The sequence below is a fragment of the Manis pentadactyla genome, chromosome 2, assembly GCF_030020395.1.
Source record: "Manis pentadactyla isolate mManPen7 chromosome 2, mManPen7.hap1, whole genome shotgun sequence".
Lineage (NCBI taxonomy): Eukaryota > Metazoa > Chordata > Mammalia > Pholidota > Manidae > Manis > Manis pentadactyla.
In genome coordinates this window covers 43,767,625-43,795,122 of record NC_080020.1, presented here as the reverse complement: position 1 = coordinate 43,795,122, position 27,498 = coordinate 43,767,625, and the positions used below count along the sequence as shown (strand labels likewise).

At 43.4% G+C, this 27,498-nt stretch overlaps 1 protein-coding gene across 1 annotated transcript in view; it reads right to left on the bottom strand.

The window, feature by feature from the left end:
• Window positions 1-27,498, bottom strand: part of DOCK2 (dedicator of cytokinesis 2) — a 412,382-nt gene that overhangs the window by 58,391 nt on the left and 326,493 nt on the right. The window contains exons 29-32 of the mRNA XM_036884746.2: window positions 27,002-27,096; window positions 16,925-17,003; window positions 6,888-6,988; window positions 6,743-6,801 (exon numbers count right to left, since the gene is read on the bottom strand). Of these exons, the coding sequence (XP_036740641.2) occupies window positions 6,743-6,801; window positions 6,888-6,988; window positions 16,925-17,003; window positions 27,002-27,096 (334 nt within the window). The remainder of the gene's footprint in view (window positions 1-6,742; window positions 6,802-6,887; window positions 6,989-16,924; window positions 17,004-27,001; window positions 27,097-27,498) is intronic.

The window sequence follows — 27,498 nt, the reverse complement described above, 5'->3', positions numbered from 1 at the left end:
TGGCCCCCTGGGTTTCGGAGTCCCACAAGCCTCCTGGGGACTCTGAAATGAAGCTGGGCTGATCAGAAAAGAGGGGGAAGAAAGAACACAGCTCTCTGCTCCTCCTTTCAGGCAGGGAGACCCTCCCTCCTGGCACTGCTCTGGACAGGCAGGCAGTTCTCTCTTTACCCCTCAGAACGTGCCTGGCCCCAGCCTCCCTCCAGGCCCTGTAGAAGCTCTGAGCCTGACAACCTGGGTAAGGTCCCACCATTGCCACTCACGGCCACGTGGCTTTGTGTCTGTCACTTAGCTTCCCTGAGCCTCTGTGATCGCATCTGTAAATGGAGATAATAATTCCTGCCAGATAGAATTGTTGAGAAGCTTAAAAGAGTTAATACAAACATAGGGCTTTGCATAGTGTCTGGGTCATAGTGAATGGTGATGATGATGATGGTGAGAACTGTAAGCTCAGCTTAAGCTGCGTTCTAGGAAAAGCAACATGAAAAGACATGATTCAACCTTATGGAGCCCCCTGGAGCTTTCCATGGAACTTCTCAGGTCAGTCAATTATTCGTTCACCTCCAGAGTAAAAAGCTGGCATTGGCAGAGGGTCAGGATGGATTAATTTTCTCTCCCATGGCTGGCATTCATCACCTTCCAAAACCTTCTCTATCTCATCTAAATATACTTTATATTTGCCCCCAAAAATGTTTGGAAAGCTCCAGCTAATATGTTTATCCACAGCTTACAGTTCTTCCATGACTTCCATTGCTCTAGGGATGGAATTCTGCAGGCCTCTTGGGTCCTGTGCGCCCCCTCCGTCCCCTACGCATCCTCTTGCTTGCCTGCCCTCCCTCCACAGGCCTCCTGGAGCTCCTCCGTACACCCCGCTCCCTCCTCCTAGGCCTGCTTACCCCTGCCCACCATCTCTCTGACCCCAGTCCTACTCCGAAACTTACACCCCTTATACCTTCACAGGTAAACCCTACTCGCTACTGGGCACATGTGTCTCTTGAGCCCTTGAAATGTGGCTAGTCCAAGTTGAGATGTGCTCTGAGTATTAAACGCCCACAAGATTTCAGAGAATGGGTTCTGGAAAACAAGAAAAGTGACATAGCCCAATAATGTTTTATTTTGATTACGTGTTGAAATGATTACACTTTGAGATTTGGAGTTAAAATATATTATTAACACTAATTTTACTTTTTAAAAAATGTGGACACTAGAGCATTTAAATTGAGACAAATGGCTCACATTCTAGTTCCACAGGATAGCACTTCCCTGGAGCTCGGAGCTCGCCACTCTTCCCCAAGGCCACCTTCAGTTCACTCACTAGGCAGGAGGCCTTTATAAACTCTCTGGGTACCCCAAGCTTCTGTTCTATAGTTATTTCACCTTTGCAACCATAATTAAATAGCTTTGTAAAGTTATGATTCGGTGCAGTGATCAGCAGTCCATGAGGTCAGGGGCTCTGTCTCTAGCCTGTTTTCAGCGGTAGCCCAGCCACTAGCAGAGTACCTGGCATTTACAGGGCCCTTGTATTATTTCCTGTTGCTGCTGTTAGAAATCACTGCAAACTTAGTGAGTTACCACAATACAAACTTATTATCTTATATTTTTCGAGGTCAGAGGTCTGAAATGGGTTTCACTGGGTTAATATCAAGGTGTGATCAGGGCTGAATTTCCCTCTAGAGGGTCTAAGGAAGAAACTGTTTCCTTTCTTTTTGCAGCTTCTAGAGGCGACTCGCACTCCTTGGCTCAGGGCCTTTCAAAGCCTGAAGTGTATCATCTTCAGATCTCTGATTCCTCTACCTTCTTTCTTTCACTTATAAGGACCCTGTAGTTGCCCTGGATGCCCCTGGATAGACCAGGATACTCTTACCATCCTCAAGATCCTTACCTTAATGATGTCTGAAAAGTCCACTCTCCCGTGGGAGGTAATACATATGCAGGTTCTGGGGATTAGGACATGAACATCTTTGGGGAGCTATTATTCTGCTAACCACTGTGCTCAATATTTGTTAAATGAATGAATGAATAAATGGCTGGATGGGTGGATAAGTAGATGCCTCTCTATTCCCATTTCCTATTTTTTCCCAGCAGCTTCTCTCCAATCCTAAGAGGTCAGGCTTGCTCAGGCTGGTTGTTCTTCTGGAATGCCTGCGCTTCCCTCTTCTTCTTTCGGTTCTAACATGAGCCACCCTGGGGTCTAATTCAAGAGCCATTTACCCTAGTGGAGCCATTGTTATTGTCCTAACTTATCTTCCATTTGCCTGAACTCCGGAGTCTCTACCACACATTTCATGTTAAAGAACATACTTCTCATTTGTTCTTTAAACTCTTAGTTCATTCTACTCTTAGAACTAGAAGGTGAGCTCTTCTTGGCAGGGCAGGGACTATGCCTTATACTCCCCCAACTCTCCCACCCTTCCCTGGAGCTTAGCGCTGAGCTGGGCACTCTGTAGATGCTTAAAAAGTTAATGGCCCAGTTGCTCTCACAGCTCTGCCAGGACCAACCTCCCACATCTGAGGCCATGATGCCAGCTGCTGGAATTTATGTTTCTTTTCCATAAAGACTGTTAACACAGCAGCCTGATGTTAACCCAAGTGAATGTGCAAAATGTGCATTGTTTCACTCCAAGTAGAAATCAAATGCTATGATGCTACACTGTCAGGAAAGTACATTCCATTTGGCATAGTCCCAGGATCCAAAAACACAAATGGCATTAACCTTAGTAGCCAGGTCCTGGTAACAACATGTGGTCCTCCTCTCCATAGAGACCTCCTTGCATGTACTCTCTCTCACAAAGGCACACAAACACACATTTGTCTAGACTTTTCCCTGAAGAATGTTAAATGATCTTAAAGCCTGAGATTATCTCTGTAATTAGCTTTCTCATAATCACAGGATTGCTCACATCTTTTCAGATGAGAAGAAGATGATACTGATGATCATGGTGATGATACCCTGATTGCTTTGGGCATTAAAACAAAATTTTAAAACTTAAAGTGCAGTATGATTTACTCATTATCAGTAGTCTTTGAAAAACATAGTTGGCTATTTCACACCCTTTGAAAATAATTTGCATATTTGGAAAAAATTATTAGTGAGAATATTGGACTTGGGGTCAAAAGACAGGCTTTTTTGCCTCAGCGGGGTCACTGATTTGTTATTGACCTTGGGAGTGTCCTTGTGCCTCTCTGAGCCTCAGTGTCCTCACCTGTAAAATCAGGGGATTGAATTAGATGCTGTATCATTTAGGGACATAACAGAAATCTGATTACTATGGCTAGACTGAGTAAATTCCGTTTCAGCGTTAGTCCTTAACAGGAAGTCAAGGCACAGTCCAGAGCTGCCCCTCCATACTTAGCACATGACTTTTGTCTTCATAGATTCAAGGTGGCTTCCATACCTTCAGACATCTTTTTTTCCAGAAAGGAAGAGGAGGGAAGTACTATAGGCAAAAATATATTGTGCTCATTGAATTTGTCTCTCTCACTTCTGTTTTATTTAGGAAAAAGTAGTCCCTGAAGCCCCAAGTTTCTTTCTGCTGATTCTCATCAGACAGAGCTGAGTCACATGACTAACATCTGCTATAAGACATTGGTAACTGAGAAAATTGTGATCACAAAAAAAAAATCAGTGCTCAGTTAGTCAGGAAGAAGGGCACAATGGCTACTGTGTGGGCACTCAGCCCTGTCTGCCATAGACAGTTTCACTGTGTCCTGGATTTTCAATGAAATTGCACTTTAAAACCTATCATCATCAGGAGCCAAGATGGTGGCGTGAGTAGAGCAGTGGAAATCTCCTCTCAAAACTACATATATTTTTGAAAATACAACAAATACAACTCTTCCTAAAAAAACCTACCATTACCCATGCAGTGTTCTCACTACCGTGGTCCCTAGTGCATATGGTGCTTAGCCCTGGTTTGGGTTAGCAGGTTAACTTCACCGGTTTGCTAGGAAAACGCATGCTAATGCCAACATGGGTGGGGTGGAGATGGGCAACCAGCCACTTGCTCTGCCTCCTCTTTCTGTTCTCTTATCCCTGAAGGAGACAGGCAAGAAGGCAGCCATGTAACTGATGAGTAACAGGAAAGCCCCTTCAGGCTGACACGCTTTCCTCCTTGTTGGAGCCCAGACCAAGAGAGGAGAGGGCCAGCTGTCTTTGCCAAAGCATCCTGTACTTGTTTTCTTCAGTGGACCTGTGGCTGTTGGACCTTTCCATTGCTCCACAAACATTTCACCTTGGGGAACACTGCTTCCTTCAGTGTATGTAGGCTTGGTAGGAACATCAAAGGAGAGGTCATACAAGCTAGGTCAAAAGAACCACACCCCTTGGAGACAGTCCTTTGGCAGAGTGATGCAGGAGCAGGACAGCCTGACGGCAAAGTTGCGCTCCCCCCACCCTGGATCCTAGCATGGCCCTGGCCCTGTCTTTGGGAGCCTGGTTCTCTTTGCCCTTCCAATAAGCACCTACTCTAATAAGGCAGGCAAAGTCGGCATCTTTTCTTGCAACCCCAAGCCCTGACAAATATATCTAGTAAGTGCATTCATTCATTTTACAGGTATTTACAAACAGCAAGGAGTCTTCAGGTTAAGATTCAGGCCGGGATGCTCGACTTGAATCTGTCTCCAGTGCACTCATGACTTTGCACACACTTCTTTGCCTCTCTGTGCCTTGGTTTTCTCCCTGGTAACATAGTGAGTGGCACCAGATCTGTGTCTTCAAACTCTTCTCTGGAGTGCTTTAAGATTTCTCCCCAGAGAATCCTCAGGGGTCTTCATGGGGAGCTCAGGAATGGCCCATCATAATGGGTTCTGGGCACCGCACCCCACTTCAATTAGAAGAGCTCAGCTTTCATCCAATTTAGGTATGGAGCATGAATTATTTTTATTGGCCTTCAGCTAAAAATAAATGTTTGAAAAATGCTGGACAATATAATCTCTAAAGGGCCTTCCAGCTCTGATGTTCTGTGATTCTAAGCAGGTGGAAAATTTGGTAACATCTTTTCATTCATCAGCATAATTGGGAGCACAGGAATGCCTGCCAAAACATAATCTATATCTAAATAAAATCTGTGTGCAAAACAATGGCAATGAAGGACATTCAGAAAAGTGCAGGCTGTGTGGAAGAAATAGAGACAGACAAAGCACAGATTCCTGTTTTGCTATTCTGGCAATGGCTGGGGTGTAGATCTGGGAAAGCAAGCCCACCAAGGCTTTATCTAGTCTTTCTCTTGTAAAACACAGAATGCAAACTCATATGCAAACTGAATCTGGGCCCTATGTTTTACTGGGCATATTCAATGTTTTAAAACTTCCAATTAGCGTAATATTCATAAATTGGCAAATGCATTTAAAAATCATTTCCTGTCTTCTTTTGAAAAACTAGAAGAAGCAACAATGTTGTTCTTATGATCCTTATAAGCACCCTGGGAGAAGGTGCTATTTCCCCAGATTAGGCTCAGTGTCACTCAGTCCTCTTGCTTTGGGCTTTGTAGTTTATAAATGACAGTGCAAAGCCCAAGGAAGAGGTATGGCAGTCTGTTCTGGGCCTGGTCCCCAGCTCTCCCTTTGACTTTGTGAGCCAATCCACAGCCTTCCTATTACCAGTTTGTACTCTGAGCTGGAGTCTAAAGTGGCTAGCAAGCACAGAACCCAGACTGTCTATCCACGCTGCTTTCCCTGCAGTGAATGGGCCTTGCTGAAGGGCAAGAAACTGCTGTCCAGGAAATCAGATGGGGCCTGAAAGACACTAAAAGGTCTGAGGAAGCAAGAAGTGAAGTCAGGGTGGGGGTGCATGATACAGGTTGAATCTAAGAGATGGCACAGTCCTGGCAAGTGCCTCAACTAAAGAAGGTAGTGTCCAAGCCCAGGGCAGAGCAAATCAGCAGAGGGAGACAAAGAGGGTGCATACAAATCAGAGGTGAAAATAGTCTCTTTGTTCATCCATCCATCTATCCGTTCACCCTTTCAGCACATATTTGTGGAAGAGGATTTAGGCCTTGGGCAAAGTATATGGCCCCTGTCCTCCTGGAATCAAAACCAGGCTCTAGGACCTGCAGCTGTTTGCTCTCAAGCAAGTTACTTTCCTCTCCAAATTTCCTGATCAATAAAAAGAGGGGGGGACGTTTTCCATCTTGTAGGAGGCGATGTGAAGATTAACTAAGATCTTCTTAGCACAGGCCTGACTCAGACTCTCAATAAATGTCTCCCTGATTTTCACTCCCCTTCTTTCCTCTCATGGGCACCACTCAGCTCACACATGATTCCGGTAGCTCACCAAGGCAGGAACTGCCTTTAGTGTCACCTTCCAGCTCAAATTGTCACAGAAGATCCTCATCTTCTACAGAACTAATTTTACTCCCAAGAGGCAAGGGTGATCTTATAGATCACAACATCACATAAGAAGCAGGATGCAGAACGGCCCACCAACCCGCAGGAAGCATCAAGGTGACATGTGAGGACATGAGTTCCCACAGCAGTCCTGCCCTTCCTGCTTTTGTAAATTCCAGTTTGATTTCTTAGGCCCACAGGGACATGAAGCAGAAGCAGACCTAACAGCTGTTTGTGTGGTGGGAGGTGGTGATGAACACTGTCTCTCATCAGGCACTTATTAAGGACCCAGGTCACTTTCAGTGATAAACTGTTATGTTAAGCTCCCACTGCTGAAACCCCTGTGGCCTCTAACAGATGGTCTTCAAGAAGGAGCTTGGCGTGTGCAGATGTGTCTGTCTGGGTGTGTGTGCCGACTCACCAAGCTTGTACCACATGTCACGGATGGAGAAGCCAATTAGCCGTCTCATGTCCCCGTACCTAAGAGGAACAAAAAACGTCTGCTTCACGCGCCATGTCAGAGATTCTCATGAAACCCCCCTTCAGGAGATCCACACGCAACCTACTTATTTAGGATTTTGTTGTACTTGGCATGCGAGAACTGCTCCAGCTGCAGGGAATCCTGAGTGATAAAAGCCACTGCCAGATGAAAATAGTTGTTCCACAGCTGTAAACGAAAGGGTAGAGAACAGTCATGGAGAGGGCCTGAAGTGGGAAGGCATATTAAATACTGGGTAATGTGAATAATTTATGAAGATGGCAGATGATAGAGGCAGAACCAGTTCAATTCTGTGCATGCAATTTTCTAACTGGCACTGACTCTGAAATTAAGATCCTGGCCAAAGCACAGACAATGGGTGAATTTCTCTAGGCGATGACCATGTCCCCTGTCTGACAACAGGATCTGGGCAAAGAGGAGGATTTTCAGGCTGCTCTCTGTTTTTTGTTCTTGTTTTGTTTTCTGAAAGATTGATAACGTGCTCCAGCTGGGTGACCTGGTGAGCTAGAATTAAAGAGTGGTGAGGGATAAGTATTTCAGGGACTCTCAGCCTTCCTGGAAGTCCTTCCTAATTCACCTGACAGCTCAGAGGACCAGCCTGCAACCCATTCTGTCTTACAATATTTGGCCCTCTCCTTCCTCTTAATTCAGTGGTTTCTCAAAGTGCGGCCCTGGACCAGCGGCATCTGCATCACCTACAAACTTGTTAACAATGCAAATTCTCTGTCCCCACCTCAGATCTACTGAATCAGACACCAGAAATCTGTGCTTAGAAGCACTCCCGGTGATTTTGATGCTGATTTGAGTTCAAGAACCACTGAGGGTTCATTTTATACATTGGCTTGTCATAATTTTAACACTTACATGTGATCTGTTGGTGCTAAGTGCAAGGACTAATACTAGAACTCAGTCCACCAGCTTGGGGTGAAATAGAGCTGGCAAAGGGTTCAGCGCATGGCAAGTGTCCCACAAGGTCAGTGGCAGTGATGGCAATACTGATCCCGGCTACATAATCTGAGACACGGAGACCCAAACCAAGGGGCTGTTGAGCCTCAGTGAACCCATCTGCCAAAGGGATACTGTCTGTGCGCACTGCGAGGGCTGCAGTAAGGATGACGTGAGATGATGCATTTAAAGGGCATGAGTCTTCATAAGAGCTCAAAGCACTTGAGCCTTATTATTCTTTCCATTATTCTAGTGATTTCTTTGGTACCAAAGAAAATTGTACAACCTGGCTCCTTGGGTATTCAAGGACGATCATTATATGATGCCAAGGCCCCACAAGGAGCAGGTGGGGGAGAGCTTTGTTGAACAATCCCCCCTCCCTGACTTTTAGTGCCCTCTCAACACTGAATAGCAAGTGGACGTATATGCTAGCTAGAGAAATCACCCACTGTTGAGACTTTTATCCTTATATCAAAGATCTTCATCTGAGGTTTCAGAAAGCCGAAACTAAATGAAAGGCAGCGTTACCCTTGATAATGTTACTATTGCTGCCCAGAGTATTACTTTCAAAGGGACTTGTGGTTCCAGTTTCAGAAAGAAGTAAAACAAGCTTTCCCACACATCCCTATTTTCATCTCAAAACTTGGTAGCTATCAATAGTCCCATTTTACTATGATGAGTGAGGCTTAGAGGGGTTAAACATTTCACTGGCAGTTAGTCAGCTTGTTATATATACAGCAGAGCTGGGCTTTGCCCCCAGGCCTTCTGATTGATGTTCATGGCTCTTTCTACATGCCACAGCCAGTCTTGGCTAAAGACGCATTATCAGGTATTTTTTGAGCATTTTCTATGTTGCAGCACTGTCGTCGTGTCGGGATAGGGCAATGGTTATATAGAGGGCAGTCTCTGCCTTCATGCAGTTCACACCCCAAGGAGGGAATATGCTTTCCTTTACTTGAAACTTCATCTTCCACAGTCTGAAAGACTAAGCCACTGCCAGGGTACAGTGAGCTGCCTCCTGGATTGTGGCCCCCCTAAAGTCAACTCTTCATACAGAGGCCAGAAGGATCTTTTTAAAGCAAGTGAAAGCCTATCACTCTCTTCCTCGAAGCTCTCCAAAGGCTTCCTATAACTCTCAGACAAAGATCTCAAGACCTTGTTTCCATAGTAACCTTGCTTATCCAGACACACAGAGCAGGTCAGGTCTCCCAGTGGCCACTCCAACTGTCCTCTTCTTGGTGCCCCCATGACTTGCAGGTTCTGAAAATGTGCTGCTTTGGTCTGCTTAAGCCCAGAGCTCACACCTGCTTCCATTTAAGACCGGGATATGAAACAGCAAGCCAGGGAAAGGCAAACCCTGGTCACAGAACATGGAAAGGGTTATTTTTAAGATGAGAAATTTCTGATTTTAGGAGATTTCATAGGAGTAACCAGGATACAATAGGAAATAGATACATGGCAAAGTAGGTTGAATTGCTGCTACTTTTGAGAATAATTCCAGAAATATCCCCACATGTTTGAGTACATAAACATGTTGATACATGTGACAACATGGATTAGTCTTGAAAACATCATGCTTAGTGAAAGGAGTCAGACCTGAAAGGTCATATATTTTATGATTGCACTTTTATGAAATGTCAGAATAGGCAAATCCAGAGACAGAGAGTAGATTAGTGATTACCAGGGGCTGAGGGGAAGGAAAGAATGGGAAATCATTGCAAAGATGCAATGCTTGGCTAAAGATGCATTATCAGGTATTTTTTGAGCATTTTCTATGTGCCAGTTGGAGTACACAAACATGTCTCTAGCCTCTATTCTATCTGACTTAGTCCTTCAAAAATGTCTTCCATCACCCCATTCTGGACTTTCTTAAAAATTTGAGATATAATTCATATATCATAACACTCCTTTTTTAGAGTGAATGATTCAGTAGTTTTTAGTATATTCACAAGGTAGTATAACCACCACCACTATCTAAATTTAGAACATTTTCATTACCCTACCCCCCAAAAATAGCCTACCCGTTTGCAATGATTTCCCGTTCTTTCCTTCCCCTCAGCCCCTGGTAATCACTAAACTCTCTGTCTCTGGATTTGCCTATTCTGACATTTCATAAAAGTGCAATCATAAAATATATGACCTTTCAGGTCTGGCTCCTTTCACTAAGCATGATGTTTTCAAGACTAATCCATGTTGTCACATGTATCAATACTTCATTTATTTTTATTGCTGAATAGAATTCTATTTTACAAATATACCACATTTTGTTTGTCCATTAAGCCACTGATGGACAGCTGGGTTTGCTCTTATGAGTAATGCTGCTATGACCAGGTACGTACACACGTTTTTGTGTGGACTTAGGTTTTCAGTTCTCTTGGGTATATACTAAAGAGTGGGTCTGATTCTCTCTTGGCTTCTCTCCTTGAAGATCTCTGTGCATAAGACCACAGATCCAGTGCCTCCTTTTCTTAGTGGATCAGAAATGGTGCCCCATAGCATCTCACCCACAGCCCTTGCCTGGTTCTGTCCATGGGGCTCTGTGGGACCAAGTTTCGAACTGAGGGATGGTTGTCCTGTCAGTGGCTCTGTGCAATGCGCTGAGAGGTGAGCAGGGCACAGCTAGACCTTGCTGGGCACTCATAATGTCTCTGCCCCGAAACGTCCTTGACTCTTGCCCTGGAAGAATCAGGACAAAGTGCACTAGCCTGGCTTTGCAGGCATCATTAACTTTCCAGTGTTTTCTCCCTGACAGACTTCCTGTTCTAGCGGGCTGCTCTAGTGCAGACTCCACATGCACATGAGCAACTTGGCCTCACTGGCTTTGCTCGCAGTGGTTCTCACACCTGCGACACATAAGCTCTATTTTTTCATCACATCCCAGTTTGAGACCCACTTCCTTCCAGAAGGCTTCCTAGATGGCAGAGCATATCAGGTCTGCTCAACCTCTCTGAATTTGAGTGGTGCTTAGTATGTGCCACCGGATTTGGGTCTGCTGTTCCCCACCCGGCCTTGTGCACACTCAGTTCCCTTGTGGTTAAGAGCACAAGCATCAGTGTCTCATAGGCTAGGAGAGGGACACCAATTCCATCTCTTACTAGCTGGGCTGTCTTCAGCTAGTTACTTGACCTTTCTGAGCCTCATTTTCCTTACCTGTAAATGGGAAAAATAATGATAACTACCGTAAAGGATTCTTTTAAGTGCTGGATGAAATAATATGAGCATGAAGGTATCTGCCATTTGCTTGGTACAAGCCAAGTGCTCAGTAAATGGAGAGGTGGTACTACTGCTGGTCATGGAGTATTTGCATGATCTGTCTTTTCCAGTTGTAAGCTCCATGAGTACCAAGGGTCCTATTTCATTTATTTGAATCCCTAATGCTATATTCAGCATAATAGCTTGACTATATATATAGCTGGGCTCCAGAAAATATTTATTTATTGACCACTGCATTGTTACATAAAGTCTCCAATTTCTTCAAAAGTTCAAGATTTTTATTTCCTCCTTCCTCCAAGATGCTTGGGAACATTTCTACTAGGTGCCCAGCTCAGCTGGCTCAGAGATGTCACAGGAGCTTTAGCAATGCACACAGGTCCCTTTTCCCTAAGGAACAGGTGAAGTGATTCCTGATGGTAATTTAACATTTTGAAATCATAGGACAAAAGAAGATCAGAGTTAGAATAAATTTAAAGGTCATTTCGTCCAACTCCTGTATTTCACAGATGTAATCACTGAGGTCCAGATAAATTAAGTGACCACCCAAAGTCATACTGCTAGTGGGTGTAAGTAGAATTTAGTTATATTTAATTAATTCTCAAAAAACTTGTAAATATAATACACACATGGTAAGAAAAATATATGTAGCAGAAAAGATTAAATAATAAAAAGTTATTTTCTATCCTACCTTGGACCCTAGTCTAATTCATCAGAAGAAAATGTTGTCAACAATTTCCTGGATATCCTCCCCCCAATGTTTTATGTATAAACAAACATATGTATAAACATCTTTTTTTAATAGTCTGCTATATTTTGCTTTTTCCTTTCATCAGTGTATCTTGTAAATGTTTCTATATTAGCTTATACAGATCTCCCTCATTCTCTTTTATTGCTGCATGATATTCTGCTATAAGGGTGTACTTTAATTTTAACCCATTCCCTATTTATAGACATTTAATCAGACTCCAACTTTTTGTTCCTTAGCATCAGTGCTGTAATCAACCTCCTCGTTTACATATCATTATGCATGAGAGCCTATCATGTAGTATACATTCCCAGAGTTGGACTTACTATGACACAGGGTCTATACAGATTTTGTTGTTGTTCATTATGATTCTTGTTTGTTTCCACAGACACTGCCAGGTTACGTTCCAGGATTCCAGTCCAGCTGCCATCTCCATTATCACGGGCAACTTACCCTACCTCTCTGAGCCTCAGTTTCCTCACCTGGAAAATGAGGCTAACAGCATCTAACAAGGATAGTTAAAAGGACTGATTGAGGAAACCACTGCCTAGTAAGCTACTCATTTTGCAATCTCAGTTCAAAAATCACTTGCTGAGGAAGCCTCCCCAACTTGCCTGGACTGAAGTAGATCTATTCATTATTCACCCTCATGCCACCCTGTTCACAGGATTTGTGACATACCTTAAGCAGAACGAATTAACTTTCTGTCTCCTCTACTGGATGTAAGCATCGTGAAGCCAAGAACCTCATCTTTTTATTCACTGTTGTATATCCAGTGTCTAGTGTTGTGCTCAGGGAAATGTTGTTGAGCCTAGGCCTCTGAGTGCATTATCGTTAGACCCTCACTAGAAACTACGAGATCTGTATTATTATTATTATTACTCCCATTTTAGAGATCAGGGAACAGAGGCCTAAGGTTGAATAAATTGCTCAAAGTCACACAGCTACAAATGGTAAAGGTGGCATTTGAATCCAAGCACATCTCTCTCCAGAACTTGTATTCTTTAACCACTCTGCTCTTCTGCTAAAATTGCTTTTCTCTTCCTTTCTCAGTTTTTGTTGATTTAGGTTTGGTGTTGGTTAAGGTTTCCACTCATTCATCTGATGTTTTATAGTCATTAGAGCAGAGACATCAAGGATTTTTGATCCTATAAGATTCTTTCTCAATGGCCTTGAATTGTTATTCACCCCAAATTCCAATTAAAAAAAAAAGCATGTTGAAGAAATGCAGTCAGCATGCCCTTCTCAGACCTGCAAAGCCACAGCTGCCATGGCCATTCTGGGGATGCTGCTGAATCTGGGAAAGATTCCACTTATGGACTCAGGTTAGGAACATCAGGCCAGACAGTCTGTGGCCCTCAAGCGGAAGCAGGCAGGCCCAAGAAGCTGACCCCAAGCATGTGATCACTTTCTGCCTGGTGGAGCCATTGCCCCATAAGCCTTCCTGTAGGGGTGCTATGGGCCTCTTTAAGGCTTCACTGAGTGCTCCCTTTGTGTGTATTCTTCCTCTCTCATCTTTTAGCCATCGTTGGTTACATTTCCCATTACAAAAACCAAATTTGCTCTCCTTCTCCCACTAATGGCTGGGAATAATCTGGAAGCTTTTCATTTTACAGGGTCTCCTACACAGGTTCAAAAATGATCCCAAGGTGGTCTGGTGCCTAGAATCTAATCCTGAAGTGCCTCAAGACCAAGGCTGCAACTACCAAATGCAAAGCCAATTAAAGTTTCCCAGGTAGAGAGAATGATCTTAGTAGCAATCAGACAGCTGCCTAAGATGAACAATTTTCTTAGAGCCAAAGAGTACATCAGAGTATAACCACTGATTCCTGGATCAATTCGAGTTTCCAACATGGAGAGTCTAATTCTATAGCTAATCATCATAGAGCTGTCTATAGCAGGACCAGCAAGAGCTAACCAGGACAGACAGTATTTCTGGAGCTAAGTAGAGCTGTCTCCTAGATTCAAAAGGCACACTGTTTCTAAGAGATAGTGCAAAAGAGTGGAAAGAGCTTGGGCTTTGCAGGCAGGCCTGGGGTTGAATCCCAGCAGCCCTACTTGGTGGTTAGATGCTCTTTAACAGAAATGTGAACTACTTCTCTAAATCTCAGTTTATTCACCAGTAAAATGGGTATATCCCAAACCAACAGGGTTTTAGTGAAGATCAAATGCCTTTAGTAGATGCCTAATAAAGGTTAGTCACCTTCTTCATCAGTTTGGATGTTAGAAGATGGATATACAGCCTACTATCAAGACTCTTAAGGTCCCTGAGGGCAGGGCAGCATTCTGCTTTGCTTTTGAATTCCTCAAAGCATGTTGCTATAGCCTGGACCCATGAGAACCGCTCCTAAATAAAAATCCTTGCTGAGGTGAATTCAAAATCCTCTCACTCGTGTGAATGGATGTGAATACCAAGGCCCTGCACCCTAAAGAGGGCGTAGGGAATGCAAATAATTTAACTCCAAGCAGAAAACATCATTTTTGTAATTCCCAGCTCTTGTCTCCTACAGAGTGGCACCCACAGAGCTTCTTGCTTTTTGCCCTTTGAATTGTAAAACCACAGTTCCAGAAAAGATATTAGGGCTAATCTCATTGCACCTGCCCCTCCTCTGGGCAGCAGCTGCCAGGGCCAGCAGTGCTTAGTGATGGATGCTGTCCCTGCTGATATTAAATGCATAATTAATGAAACTGTAAGAAGGAAACAAGGCGTGTTCCAGGCAGGGCACAGAGAACAAATCCATTCTCTCGCGGGGTGAGGGGAATGTAGGATAACAAAGATAAGGTTGAAAAATGATCCTGTTCTTGAGTATTCTTCAGTAAATATCTATAGAAGTCTCATTAGAAAAAGACTTAATTTCATTTTGTAACGTTGGTCACTTTCCTGTATTACAAAGTCTTGTGGGCGTGACAGCTCTAGGCAATGTTGTGGCGACTAGAAATATGGCTCCCTGCTTTCTTGTTTACTGAGGACTGGCAGAGGAGTCTCCAGACCTGACACGTTTAGGACCACCATCATCATCATCAGTATCAGAATGATAACAATTATTATTGTTATAATGAGCTAACACTTATTAAATAGCTACCACGTGCCCAGCCTGTTTTAAGTGCTTTACAGGAATTAATTCACTTAATCTTTTCAACAATCTATGAGGTAACTACTACTCGTGTCATAAATTGATGTGGAGGAAACTGAGGCACAGAGAAGTGAAGTAATTTGCCTAAAGACACTCAGCTCCTAAGGGCACACTTCCCATGTATGATACTCTCACTTCTCTGGGCATCTCTCAGATGCAGATTTTCTTTTGGAGAAACAGGATAAAACCTTACAAATGGCATGAAGGCCTGAAGCTGAGCTTCTCTTGGAAAATATTCCCCAAGACCATGGAGGAGAGCCAGTCAGGAAACTAGGCTGAGACTGTAATTGTTGGTGCCCATGGAAAGGGAAGAACAAACCGGCCAGCAGTTTTAGACCCAAACTGCCGCACCACTGGCCCTAAGGTGTGTTGCTCCAAACTGCCCCTCCAAAAAAGCAATGACCTTATTAACTCCCTGGACACACTTGTAACTGTAGCCTGCAGGCATCTGGACACATTTGGAAGAGGATCCAATATTCTGATTTAAAGAGCCAGCGTGACATGTTTTGTTCTCGTGTCAAAGATTCCTAACCCTCACCCAAACCCTGCTAGGCAGTCACCCCCAAGCCTTGGTGAAATTCTGTATGTAGCATGTGGCTAGGGGGGTGGTCAGTGGGCTCTGGTGCCAGTCACTGCCATGCTGTAGTCCTGGCTCTACACTGCCATGCTGTGCCACTTCAGGCGACCTACTCGTCACCTCAGAGTCTCAGTTCCTGCCGTCCTGCTGGCGGAACAATCATAGCAAAGGTAACTAACTTGTAGGGTAGTTATAAGGACAGAGAAAGGTGATGCCCACAAAGAGCTTCTCATGGATCTGCAAGGATAAGTCAGTAGAAAATGGCATCTCTCCTTTTAATCATTATCATTATAGTTCAATTGCTTGCCTTGCCTGCAAGGTGGTGGGAGAGAATCTATTCAAAGATAATGTTTATTAAATACTTATAGGATGGTGTTCTCCAGCCCAGGCATTTCCCCCCCTCCAAGGAGCTCTACTGTGTGCTCCATGAGCCCATAAGTACAAGGTCTTCTCACTCATGACCCTTATACACTACGAGAGGAAGGAGAGAAAACATGCATACAGATAAAACAGGAGGATAATTTCAAACAACATTTAGTGCTATGAAGACACTATGACTGGCTAAGTGGTGATACATAATGACTGTGGGGTCAGTGGGGTACCCCTAGAGAGGACTCAGCCAGGGGAGGCCTCTCTGAGGAAGTATTGAACGGAAACTGCTAGGACCTTACAAGTAAGTTCTCCCAACAAACCAGTTGGCAAGCTTCAGTTCTGGGATAACCTACAGGTGAGTCAGCTGAGGCACGTGCACAGTCCAGGCCTTCCTGCTGTTGCTCAGTTGGTCATAGGCCAAAGGACACTGACCCCAGATGAGCAGGCAGGAAACACCAGCACCCCATTTTACCAGCTACTCCCTAAGGCTTCACTGCAAGAGCTCATGGGGGTCAGGGACTTCCTCTTTGGGGGAACTGCTCTCTTACATCTTCAGCTAGAGGTAGCACTCCGGACTTCTCCACAAGGCTTTGAAGAGTTGGTTCTTCTTGCCTGGGCCTTGAGCAGATGTGTCACTCTGTTTGCCCCAGGGACATGCTTTGAGGCCCCCAAATCTCACAGAAGCTGCCAGTCCTGTGTGAGCACTAAAAGTGACTTCTGGAGGAATCAGGACATCACTGAGATGTACCAGTGAGCTGTATTTTTCAGTGTCTATAAGTGGCTGCCTTTCTAGGCTCCAGCGAACAGAAAAGAGAATGTGACACATTTTTAAAAAGTGGTGCCTGCTCATACAATGAATGAATGCCAAGTCTCTTCTTCAGCACAAGATACATTATACAGTCACATTTATATATGCTTGTCAGTTAATGTCTTTGAATCAAGGGCCAGGTTCCAAACTCTTAGTACTTCCCTCCCTGCTTACACCCTGCTGTGGAAACCCCTAGGAACACCGGAAACCTACGTGTGCTTTGGAATGTGTCTGCTGAAGCGGTCTGCCCAAGATGCTAGAGCAGCCTTACCAGGGCACCCCAAGCACACCTGGGGAGCCATACACTCACCTGGAACTCAAAGTTTGTGTGTTCCAGGAACTTCTGGTTCATGGTTTCTGCGAATTTGTTGATAGCTCTCAGGAAGACCCTGGAAGAGGGGGAAAAGGTCACCAGGCCATCTGAGTTCCCCTACTCAGGCATCCCTTCCCACACCCCATACCAAAGTTCCTGCAGGGAGGGACTCAGAGACCAGAGGGACAGGTAATCTGATCCACCCACTCACACTGTACACCTGGGGCCATGTTTGTCCTCAAGGATTCAAGAACTGTCTGACTTCCTTAGGAAATTTATATTATCTTTTTTTTAAACTATTACAGGCTTATAGCAGAAAATCCATGCCATGCAGAAAGGCAAAAAGAGAAATTGCCTCCTCTAAAAACAAACAAACAACACACCACAAAATCCTAACACCTAGAGGAAACCATCATTGAGATTTTGATGAACATAATTCCAAAAAACTCCCTAGACATATATACAAAATGAACGATATTTGAAAGATAACATTTTGATAAATGGGGTTAAATGATAAATGCTGTTTCATAGCCTGTCTTTTTGCTCAGCAATAAATTGTGTGTTCCTTTCATGCCAGTGAATACAGACATACATCATCCCTTGTAATCACCAAAGAGCATTCCACTATATGAATATATCACCGTGTATTTAATCAGTCTTTTACTGATGAAGCTCTATGTTGTTTCTCATTTTTTTCTGTTAGAGTGTTTCAATGATCACTCTTCTATGTATACTTTGCACCTCCTAAATACACTTCTCTAGTCTTCTCTATCAGATGACAGTACTTATCGAACATTATGCACATTAACATTTTGGTACCTGTTGTCAACTCCTTTTCTCCTGAAATGTCTTCCTGTCCATCTCTTCCTTCCTTGCTCCCGCCATCCTCTGCAGACTGGTCTGGCAGCCTCCAGCCTCTTGGCCCTTCCACCCCAGGAGTGCCTTGCCCTACAGGACAGCTCCAACTGTGCCAAACACCCACCTCAATAGCTCCCCACTGCCCACAAACTTTTTCTCTTAACAAGTCAATTCCTTCTGTGACTGGACCCAACATTTCTAGACTTATTTCTCACTATTACCCTGTGCTTCTGGTTGTTTCCTGAGCTCACAGCCATGTTCTTCCTTTGTCTGGAATGCCCCTTTCCTTCTCATCTCTTCAGGACAGTGTCTACTGCATCTTTATTTTCCCCAAAGGACAATCACTACGATCCCTTCCCAGCATTCATCACGGTCTGGGATGATTTATTTGTGTGGCTCAATGTCTGTCTCTTTCACGAGACTGTACTTTCCTTGAAATCAGAGACTCCCTTGTGATCTCATCTACTCTCCGATCTACGTGACTTTGACTTCCGAACTTGTATCGTTACCCCTGGCTTCTCCCCTGAGCTCTACCTCTCCAATCTATATCCTCACTTGGACAATGATCAGGCATCTCAAACATATGGGTCAAAAACTCAGCTCCTGTTACCTGTCCTCTTTCTGTAATCTTCCATCTAAGTAAAGGGCAACTGCATTCTTCCAATTGCTGAAGGGGGAAAAAAGTAACTTTGGTAGCATCCTTGACTTTTCTCTTTCTCTTACATATTACACCTGGCCTGTCAATAAAGCCTCTTAGCATTACTTTGAAAATATATCCAGAATTTGACTATTTCTCATCACCCCACTGCCACTGACCTGAACCAAACCAAACCACCATCGTCTCTTTCCTGGTTTTTTACAGTTTGTCATATGCCCAACTGTGGTCAAGTCTCCATTGTGTGTGTGTGTGTGTGTGTGTGTGTGTGTGTGTGTGTGTGTGTTTGTAAAATCTTAGACAGCAGTGACCAGATCTTACGTGTACCACTGTCTATCATTTTTGATTAATAGTGGACAGTCAATAACTAGTTATCCATTGGAAATGTCCAGGGAAAATGCCTATTTAGCCTACCTGAGGCATAATAGAAAGCCAGTAAAGGAAGTGTTGATTTGAAGGTTATTGCTCTGGACAATAATTGGGGCTCAATTCTGCTTGGGAACCACTGAGAGACTAGATAGAATGTACCTGCACATCAGAAGTGTCCTCTCCCAGTGGGGGAGAAACCTGGGTTATTTTATCCACTAACACCAACCCCACTCTGGTTAAAGATTGCTCCTATGGACATTAAGTCCCCAGTACTCCTGTCCTGTCCTGTAGGGGAGCTGAGCACTCTCCTGCAGCCAGAGAACACCAGAGAATGAGAGAAGTAGGAAGATCGTAGAGTGGATGGTAAATATGCACTGAAGCTGCAGGTGTATTTTGAATGGGCCCAAAATTTGGGCAGGGCACCTGTACATGTGCTACACCTGGCGTTGCTTATAAGGAACCCTGGGCAAGGTGTCTGTTAAACACTAAAATGTTTGTTGAACAAAGAAGGCAATGCATCCTGGTATAAGGATCACAAAATTTGTACATACACATATACACTCACACTGGATGTGATTTCTGGCTTTTCCACTCCCCAGCTGTGTTGATTTGGGACATATTAATAACACCTTTGACATCTCAGTTTCCCTGCTTTAGGCCAACATAACCCCTTTCAGGGTGCTGCTGCCGGGTTTAGTGGTGGATGCATGTGAAGTGCTGAGCACAGTGCCTGACAAAACGTAATGTGGAGGCGATGACCCCTTTGGACCTCTTTGGTTGCTTCACGCTTCCTTCTAAGGCAGGGCTGATAGCAAAATAGGCAGACAAGACAAGGTGCAACCAGCACCCAGTTCTGAAGCAGGTAGGGGCCATGTGAAAACAGTAAACGAAAGTCCCACAAAATTCACCACCCCATCAGGTTGTCAAAAAGTGAGATTTCTTTGGTTTTGCTATTCTGGCATTGGCTAATATGCCTTTGAAAAAAAAAATCTGTATTTTCTCCTTAAGTATTAGTATCTGATTCCCCAGATGGAAATCATTGAATGGCTGTCATATTATGTATAAACATCTCAGAATCTCTACTATGAGACCAAAATGAGGGGTTTTACACATTCTCAGCAGCAACAAAGCTATCAGTAGTTTTAGTAACAGTTATTAATTTTGATTGTCAGCCTAAACCTGTCCCCAGCGCTCACACTCCAGTCTAATAACCAAGAATTGATCAGCCCCCTATGCTAATGGTGGGGACTAGTGGCAGATGGGGGCTGGGGGGAGTAAGTCAAGTTTCCTCCCTTTCACTGAATTCTTCCACAACTACCCCCTGGGAATCAAAATATTACTTAATTTTGGATTGCCATGTATGGGTTTGAAAAAGGGCGTCTTTTGTCTTTTCTTAGAAAACAATTGTACTTAAAGACTAATATAGTAAAGTGGGTTGGATTGAAAGCATACTCAATTCTTTCTATTACTCTCAATAATAAAATTGAATTGTTGAAACAAAGTTCATGATCAGATCTCAGTCTAACACTTCCTGCCTCTCATCCATGATGCTTATAGCAGGTGCTATAGAGCCTGTAACAGTCACAGCCACAGTTACCAACTATCCGTCTGGCTCCATGCTAAGTATTTTCCATGGAGTCTTTCTGTTTTTAGTTTTTCTTTTTTAATTCTCACATTAATCTCTGAGTCATATTTTGTTTCCACTTTACACATGTGAGTTTAGGTAACTTTCCTAATAACCCAGCCAACATATGGAACCAGGATTTAAACAAAGGTGTGCTGTCTTTAGAACCTAGTATTTAACCACTATGCTGTTCTTCCCACAAGGAAATCTCTGTGATTCTGTTCAATCCAAGCTGTGAGGTCACCTTATTAATAGCAGTGATGGAAGTATCATAGTTATTGTTCAGGTAGCCTGTGTTTAATTGTAGTTCACTTAGTTCTACAGACTGAAGTAGGTACTATGGTTATACCCATTTAGCAGAAGAGGAAAGAGATCAAATAATTTCCTCACATTCACATACTATATAATAAGCAGGAGAGTCTAGATCCAAACTCAGGTCTGTCTTTCTCTAAAGGCTTTACAATGAGCCCAAAGGGTATACGGGCACCCTTGAAGGCCAGCTTACATAGCCTTTGGCCCCGGGCATGCTCCTACCCGTGCCCACCATGCACAGAGCCCCGCACACTTCGTCGCTCTCATCCTGCTGCCCTGCCCACAGCTGACAGGTGAAGAACCAACACTAGGCTCAGGCAGTCTTGGCCTGTGGGTGGCCAGTGGCCTAGGGGTGACCTGGTGGGTACCTGGGCTTGGAGAGTACAAATCAAATCTTTGTAGGCAGTCCTAAAGAACCTGGGCCCTGAGGAGAAGCCATTACCAGTTGATTCTGGGAGGAAGCGGAAGCCATATGCAAGAGAAATCAGCTGCAGAGAACAGGAAGAAGCTGGCAGAGAAGGGGCCAAACCTGAGGTTGGTATGCTGCAAACTGCTTCTCATTAGGCTTCACTGTGGCCCCTGGCCTGGATCCTCAGCCTCCTACCTGTCTGTGTGTGGCACAACAAATCCTTATTGCCAGAGGCAACCAAGAGTCCCTATGTTTTGTTTTCTGAGTTAGCCTGAATGCACCATGTACACTAGTCCTTGGACTGGATGGGGTAATGGAAGGTGCACACAGACTCCTGCAGCTGCTGGAGGAAGCCTGCCTGAGGTCAGATTCCCACACTGCCATGCTTCTGCACTGGGGCCTGGAGCTGGCTGCCGACCTCTGAGAATCTCACCTGCCTGATATGTGAAATGAGCCACGTGTGAAGATTAAATGAGATGCAATATATGAAGTCAATGGCCCAGTGCCTTAGCACACAGGAATCTTCAATAAAAGTCAGTTGTTGTTATTACATCATTATCCTTAACTGCCCAGCCACCATGTAGCTCTGAGGCAGGAGGATTCGAGGCTAATAAAACTCTCATGTGAAAACCAACCTATGCCCACAGATTGTATGATGTGAATAAAAGAGGGTACAGGAGGTGGGCATGCCCTTTCCTGTGAGGATGCCCGTGCCCAAGGGAGAAAGCTTCTCTGAATCCCATTCGCCTTCCTGTTGTGGTTCATGAGATGTAGTTGAGTCTACTGGTCAAAACTTCAAGAGGAAATAAAATAGCTGGTCAGGAGAAGGGAGCTTTATTCCTTCCCTTGAGACAATGAGAAATCTATTCTCCCAGAGCCTTTAAGCTCCTTCCCTCACAACCCTCAAAAGCTCCATGCACCAAGGGGTCATGGTGAGTGAGCAGATTCCCGCTGCGTCAGGGCGCAGCTCACCCCCGTGGGCCCTGATACTTCTTGTGTACTTTGGGATTCCTGTGAGGATCTGGAATCCTGTGGCCAGCTGGACCTCTGGATTAGGTGTGCTGTGCTGGCTAAAGAACCAATGGAGAGGCCCCCTTCTGGGGGATATGTATGGGAAGAAGTGGGGTCTACAAAAAGGAGTAGGCGCTACAAATAAATGTCCTTAGCAGGAAGGGGAAGCGGGCACCAGATATTTGCCAGCACACTGATAGAGCCATAATAGGACTGCTGGGCACTGCCCTACTCAACTTCCTAGGGTCAACTACCTACTATATGCCTGTTACGTGCTTAAGATAATGTTAGACCTTCAGATATATCACTGATAAAGGTGGACAAGATCCAGTCCGGATTTGCCTCTCCTGTGAAATATTTTGGTATTCCCAGACCATAGGAATGTGAACATAAAAATAATAGCTAACACTTATGAAATGCTTCTTATATGCCACTGTTCTATTTTATATATATTGTTTTTTTTCATTTTAGCCCTCATAAGAGTCCTTTGTGGTATGTACCATTATTAGTCCCATTTTACAGTGAGAAAAACTGAGTCAGACTGATTCAGTAACTTTGCCTGAGGTCACATAACTATTAAATGGTGGATGTGGGGTTTGAACCCTGGCAGTCATAACTCTAACTTCTCAGAAATTCTCTGTGCTCTGAACTCATTACAGAGACTGCAGCACTTGGTTATATTTCTATGGGCATATTTACTATTGTACCAACTGGCCTATAAAGCCCCCTGCCTTCTGGAACCACGATGTAAATGGGCCTGTCCACTCCCTAGAGAGAGAACCCTGGGTGCCCAGGACACTCAATTAACATGTGTTGGTTGATTCCATTTAAAGAACTTTAGGGATGTATATAAATTCCCGAGCCCCCTCAAAATGTTGGATTTCCAGATACAGGTGCTGATGAAAGAGGAGAAAGGATATTCCTAGGCATAATTTTGTTAATTTATAATATTATAAAGAACTTGATCATTTACAAATTAGATATGTCAAGTAAATCAGATCCTACTGAACGGTGCATCTTACTAAAAAGAAAAATGCTCTCACAGGAGGTATTTCTTGCAGTAGGCATGTCATTATGTCTGCATACACAAGCGATACACAGCTAAGGAGACACTCAAATCTGGAAAACTCCAGTCCCTCTTCCAACAAGCAGATAAATTATATATGACTAATATATATATATATATATATATATATACACACATACATAAATCTTAAGTGATAATAGACAAAAACAGATAAATTATAACAATACATAAATAATAAAGAATAAAAGAAAGAATAAAGGGATGGAGGTAAAGAAGGAAGGAAGAGAGGGAGGGAGGAAGGAAGGAAGGAAACTGTTAAGTACAGACAAATCAACATATTAAGTTGCCTTGGCCAGGTGAATGAATGGAGTTTAGGATGCATATATTTAGAGAAGAGAATGGTGTTCTGGGGAATAATGATCTAGGCTAAGCCATGGGGCATGTTCTGTTCGTCCAATTTACACTGAAATCTTCCACTAACTAGCTGCATGACCTTGGGTAAGCTACCTCTCTGGGCCTCTTTCAGCTATCTGAGCCAATAAATATGCAGGGGACACATCTGTTTCATAGTAACTTCACTATTTTACAGGATGAAACAATAGAGATTAAGAACATGGGCTCTGATTGCATAGCTTCCTGGTACTTATTAGCAACGTACCACTGAGTAAGTTACTCATCTACTCTGTGCCTCAGTTTCCTCATATATTAGATGTGGATCATAATAGTTCTGTATGATAAAGTTGTTGTAAAGATTAAATAAACTAACTAATACATGTAAAATATATACAGGGCTATAAAGTATATAAAATAAAGGGTTATTGTATCATCTCTGAGGGCCTATCTCCAAAAAAGACTAAAGTCTAGCTGAGATTTCAGGACGAAACATTCCTTCAAAGTTCTTCCATGTGTTTCCCCTAAGATGACTATAGGCAACTCAGAAGGGGAACTGGCGTGGGCAGGGCTCCAGCCTCTCTAGGTTCCCATCCCCTGACTCTGTATCAGTGATGGATATCTGTGCATTTATTTACCCATCCATTATCTATTCCTCCTTCTGGTAATAACTTCTAGAGTTGCCTTTGGAAAACTCTTCCCCCATCTCCCCCTTTGCTCCCAGACTTTATGATTTGTGGAGAAATAATTCTAGTTTCCCTGGTTGCAAAGGTGGGTTATGTGACCCAAGGCTGATGAATAGATTATCAGTGTCCTGGCCTCAGAGGCTGATGGATAGGCATTAGCCCAAGACAGACCTTTGAAAATTAGTCTGGACACTTCTGCTGCACCTATTGAAGAAGAGGCTTTTTTTCATTCTATTGGGGTTTCAAATCCAACAAGACATATATCTGGAACTCCTAGAACCCATTTCCCCACCACAGAGAGAGCATCTGCCTAAGAATGAAGCCGAAAGAGGAAAGGGCAGAGGCAGAGGCACCGATTCCCTACAGCCCTGTTGGAGCACCTAGACATGCCTAAAGCCTCACCTCTGGGACCCTTCAGTTGTCTGAGCCAAGACATTATCTTTTTGCTTAGGCAAACTGGAATTGGATTTCCTTAAAAATACTAATCAGTAAGTACCCACTGGATACACAGAGTTTATTGTACATATTTATGAATGTTAGGCTCTGTGCTAGGAGCTGGCAACACAGGGATAAACTAGACATAGTGCTCACCCGCAAAAAGGCCATTCTTGAGGTACAGACACAGTCATAAGAAGAAATAATCACAGCACAGTGGATTACGTGCTATAATATGGGTATGTATGGAAACAGAGAAGAGAACAAATTCTCTTTTCATGAGGGAATCCTAGGAGGATGCACATAGGAAAGATTACATGGTCAAGAATTTGAAGAGGGCTTGCATGTTGAGTTTGGTCTAGATGGGAGGAGAGCAATAGTTTATGTGAAGTCATAGAAGTATAAAATGGTAGATAACAATGAATACTTGAATGTCTCTGAAGTATAGGGTGAGTCAAAGATGATTCACCTAGGTGTTTCATATAATTTGACAAAACTCCAAGACATTATTGACCAGCTGGCAAATAGTGAAGGGATTCACACACAGGTGAGAAGCTGGCTACTACAATAATGCAAGAGGACTGAACACTGCCATAAGGTTTGACCAGCCACATAATTTAACTCAGTGCACAATGAAAAGATGTCTCCTTATTCAAAAAAAGAGAATGACAACATGGTGACAACAGGGCATTAAGCCAAACATGGGGTCCTTCAGAATACAGGGCCCCATGCAACTGTATAGCTTGAATGCCCAGGAAGCTGGCACTGACATAAGGTCTAGGGAGAGCTGCCTTCATGGAGGCTATCCATGATGTGGCCTAGGCCTTATTCTCACCAATACTATTTAATCCTTACAAAGTCAGCCTCCCAGCTGTATGATGAGAACAGCAACATTTTGTTGCTGGGCTGATTTTCCTTCTCTCATCATAAGCTCTAGTGCATAGACAGACACTTCTTTCTGCATTGACTAACCTCTCTTCCCCTTCACCAGCTCCTAAAGCTGACCCCAGGAGCCTATGGGCAAGTGAGCCTATCAGGTCATATGGTTAGGCACATAGGTATCCAATAGTGGAAGGCCAGCTTTTCAGAGGACAGAAAAATAAGGACTAGAGGCCACTTGGGCCTGGAGTCAGCTCTTAGGCATCCACGAGACAGAAATTCTCAGATGGTGATGACTAGTGATGACAAAATCACTAATATATAAATGTTTATAGTCTTCCTCTTTGCCTCCCTCTAAAGAGAATTCTGCTTTTGCCTCTTCAACTTCTCCTTTTCTTCTACCTTCCAGAGATATTTCTGTCTTTGCCAGCCAATTCTTGACTTTTGCGATATAGAACAAGGGAAATAGGTAGAGAGAGACAAAACTTCTAGCAACTGTAGAGTGGAGGGAGTTCTACGGGAAAGACCTAAAACAAATATAAGAAGCCAAAGGAAAGTGAGAGAAAGGGAAGAGGAGCCAAGAATACCCAGTTTTAAAGGAGGTTGTGGATAAGAATTGAGAATAAGATTCTAAGAGAAGTGGGTAAACCATGGGATGTGAGAGAGTGAGATGCAGAAGAATGGAGAAAGGGCATATTAGGAAATATTGCTGAATATTATGATTGAATTTCATTTTGACGAAGTAATATTATTTGAGAGAAAGAATTAAAGACTGAAACTGCTTATAATTACTTTTATCTAATGTTGTACTGGGCTATGTGGGATCTGAGTTATACTTAGGTTATAGTGGTTTTCTATGGCATGGTTAACAGGCATTGTATATACACACAGATATATATTTACCAAATAAGTCCATGGGCAAATAAATCTGTGAAATGTTGTATCCTAAACCCTCCTCTTAAAGAATCCCATTACTGTATTAAGAGCTCTGAGTACAGAAATTTAAAGCTGTTTAATCCAATGCTTCCTAAAGTTATTTCACTATATGTGACACAATATAGTTTATTATTTCGAATAAATTTTAAAATATCATTTAATAAAGCTGACCTTAAGTTGTTTTGTCTCAAGAGTTCAGGGAAGGCCTCACAGACAAAGTATGATACTTTCACTGGTATTTGAAGAATAGAGAAGGTGGCAAGGAGCTAGCTCAGTACATAAAAAGACCTAAGGAGTGAAAAATTTTAGAAAAGAAGGTTTGAGGTTGGTCAGGAGTTCCCCAGGGTTTAAAGAAGAAAGAAAGTATCTGTTCCACTTCAGTCTATTTTCAGCAGGGAGAAACTGTCCCCCTTTACCCTGACCCGTGCTCTTGAAGGTGATTGCTGGGGCGACACGGCTGTTAGGAAGCAGATGGCAGCTCACCTGTTCTGAGCCATACTCATGGCCATCCAGTCTACTGGATACACATTTTTCCCGATGAGGTCCTTGAACATGATGAACGTCTCCATCAAGAAGTCCTGAAACAGTAAAGCAAAACTCACGGGTCATCTCGTTTTGTAGGAACTGACTAAAGTGCCCAGATCTTGTTGGCTGTATAAATGTCTTCTGTGTTATTTTTTTGGCAGGGCAGAAAGGGAAGGGGCACAACCTCTCATTAAGTCAATTCAATGGAACCAAGAGCAGTGGATTTTTAAATGGAAGCTTAAAGTTGTTTACTGGGAGACTTTCACAAATATAAGTGGAATGTGAATATGGAAGCAAAAACACTCTCAAAATAAAGCACTATTAATTCTGTCTTTGGGAGTCAAGAAGTAAGTGCATTCATTAATGTGGTGATTTTATATTCATCTTCCCAAGTAAGTATTTGAGAAGGAAATAATCTACACTATATGAAAGCATCTCAGGTCATTGAGCAAACA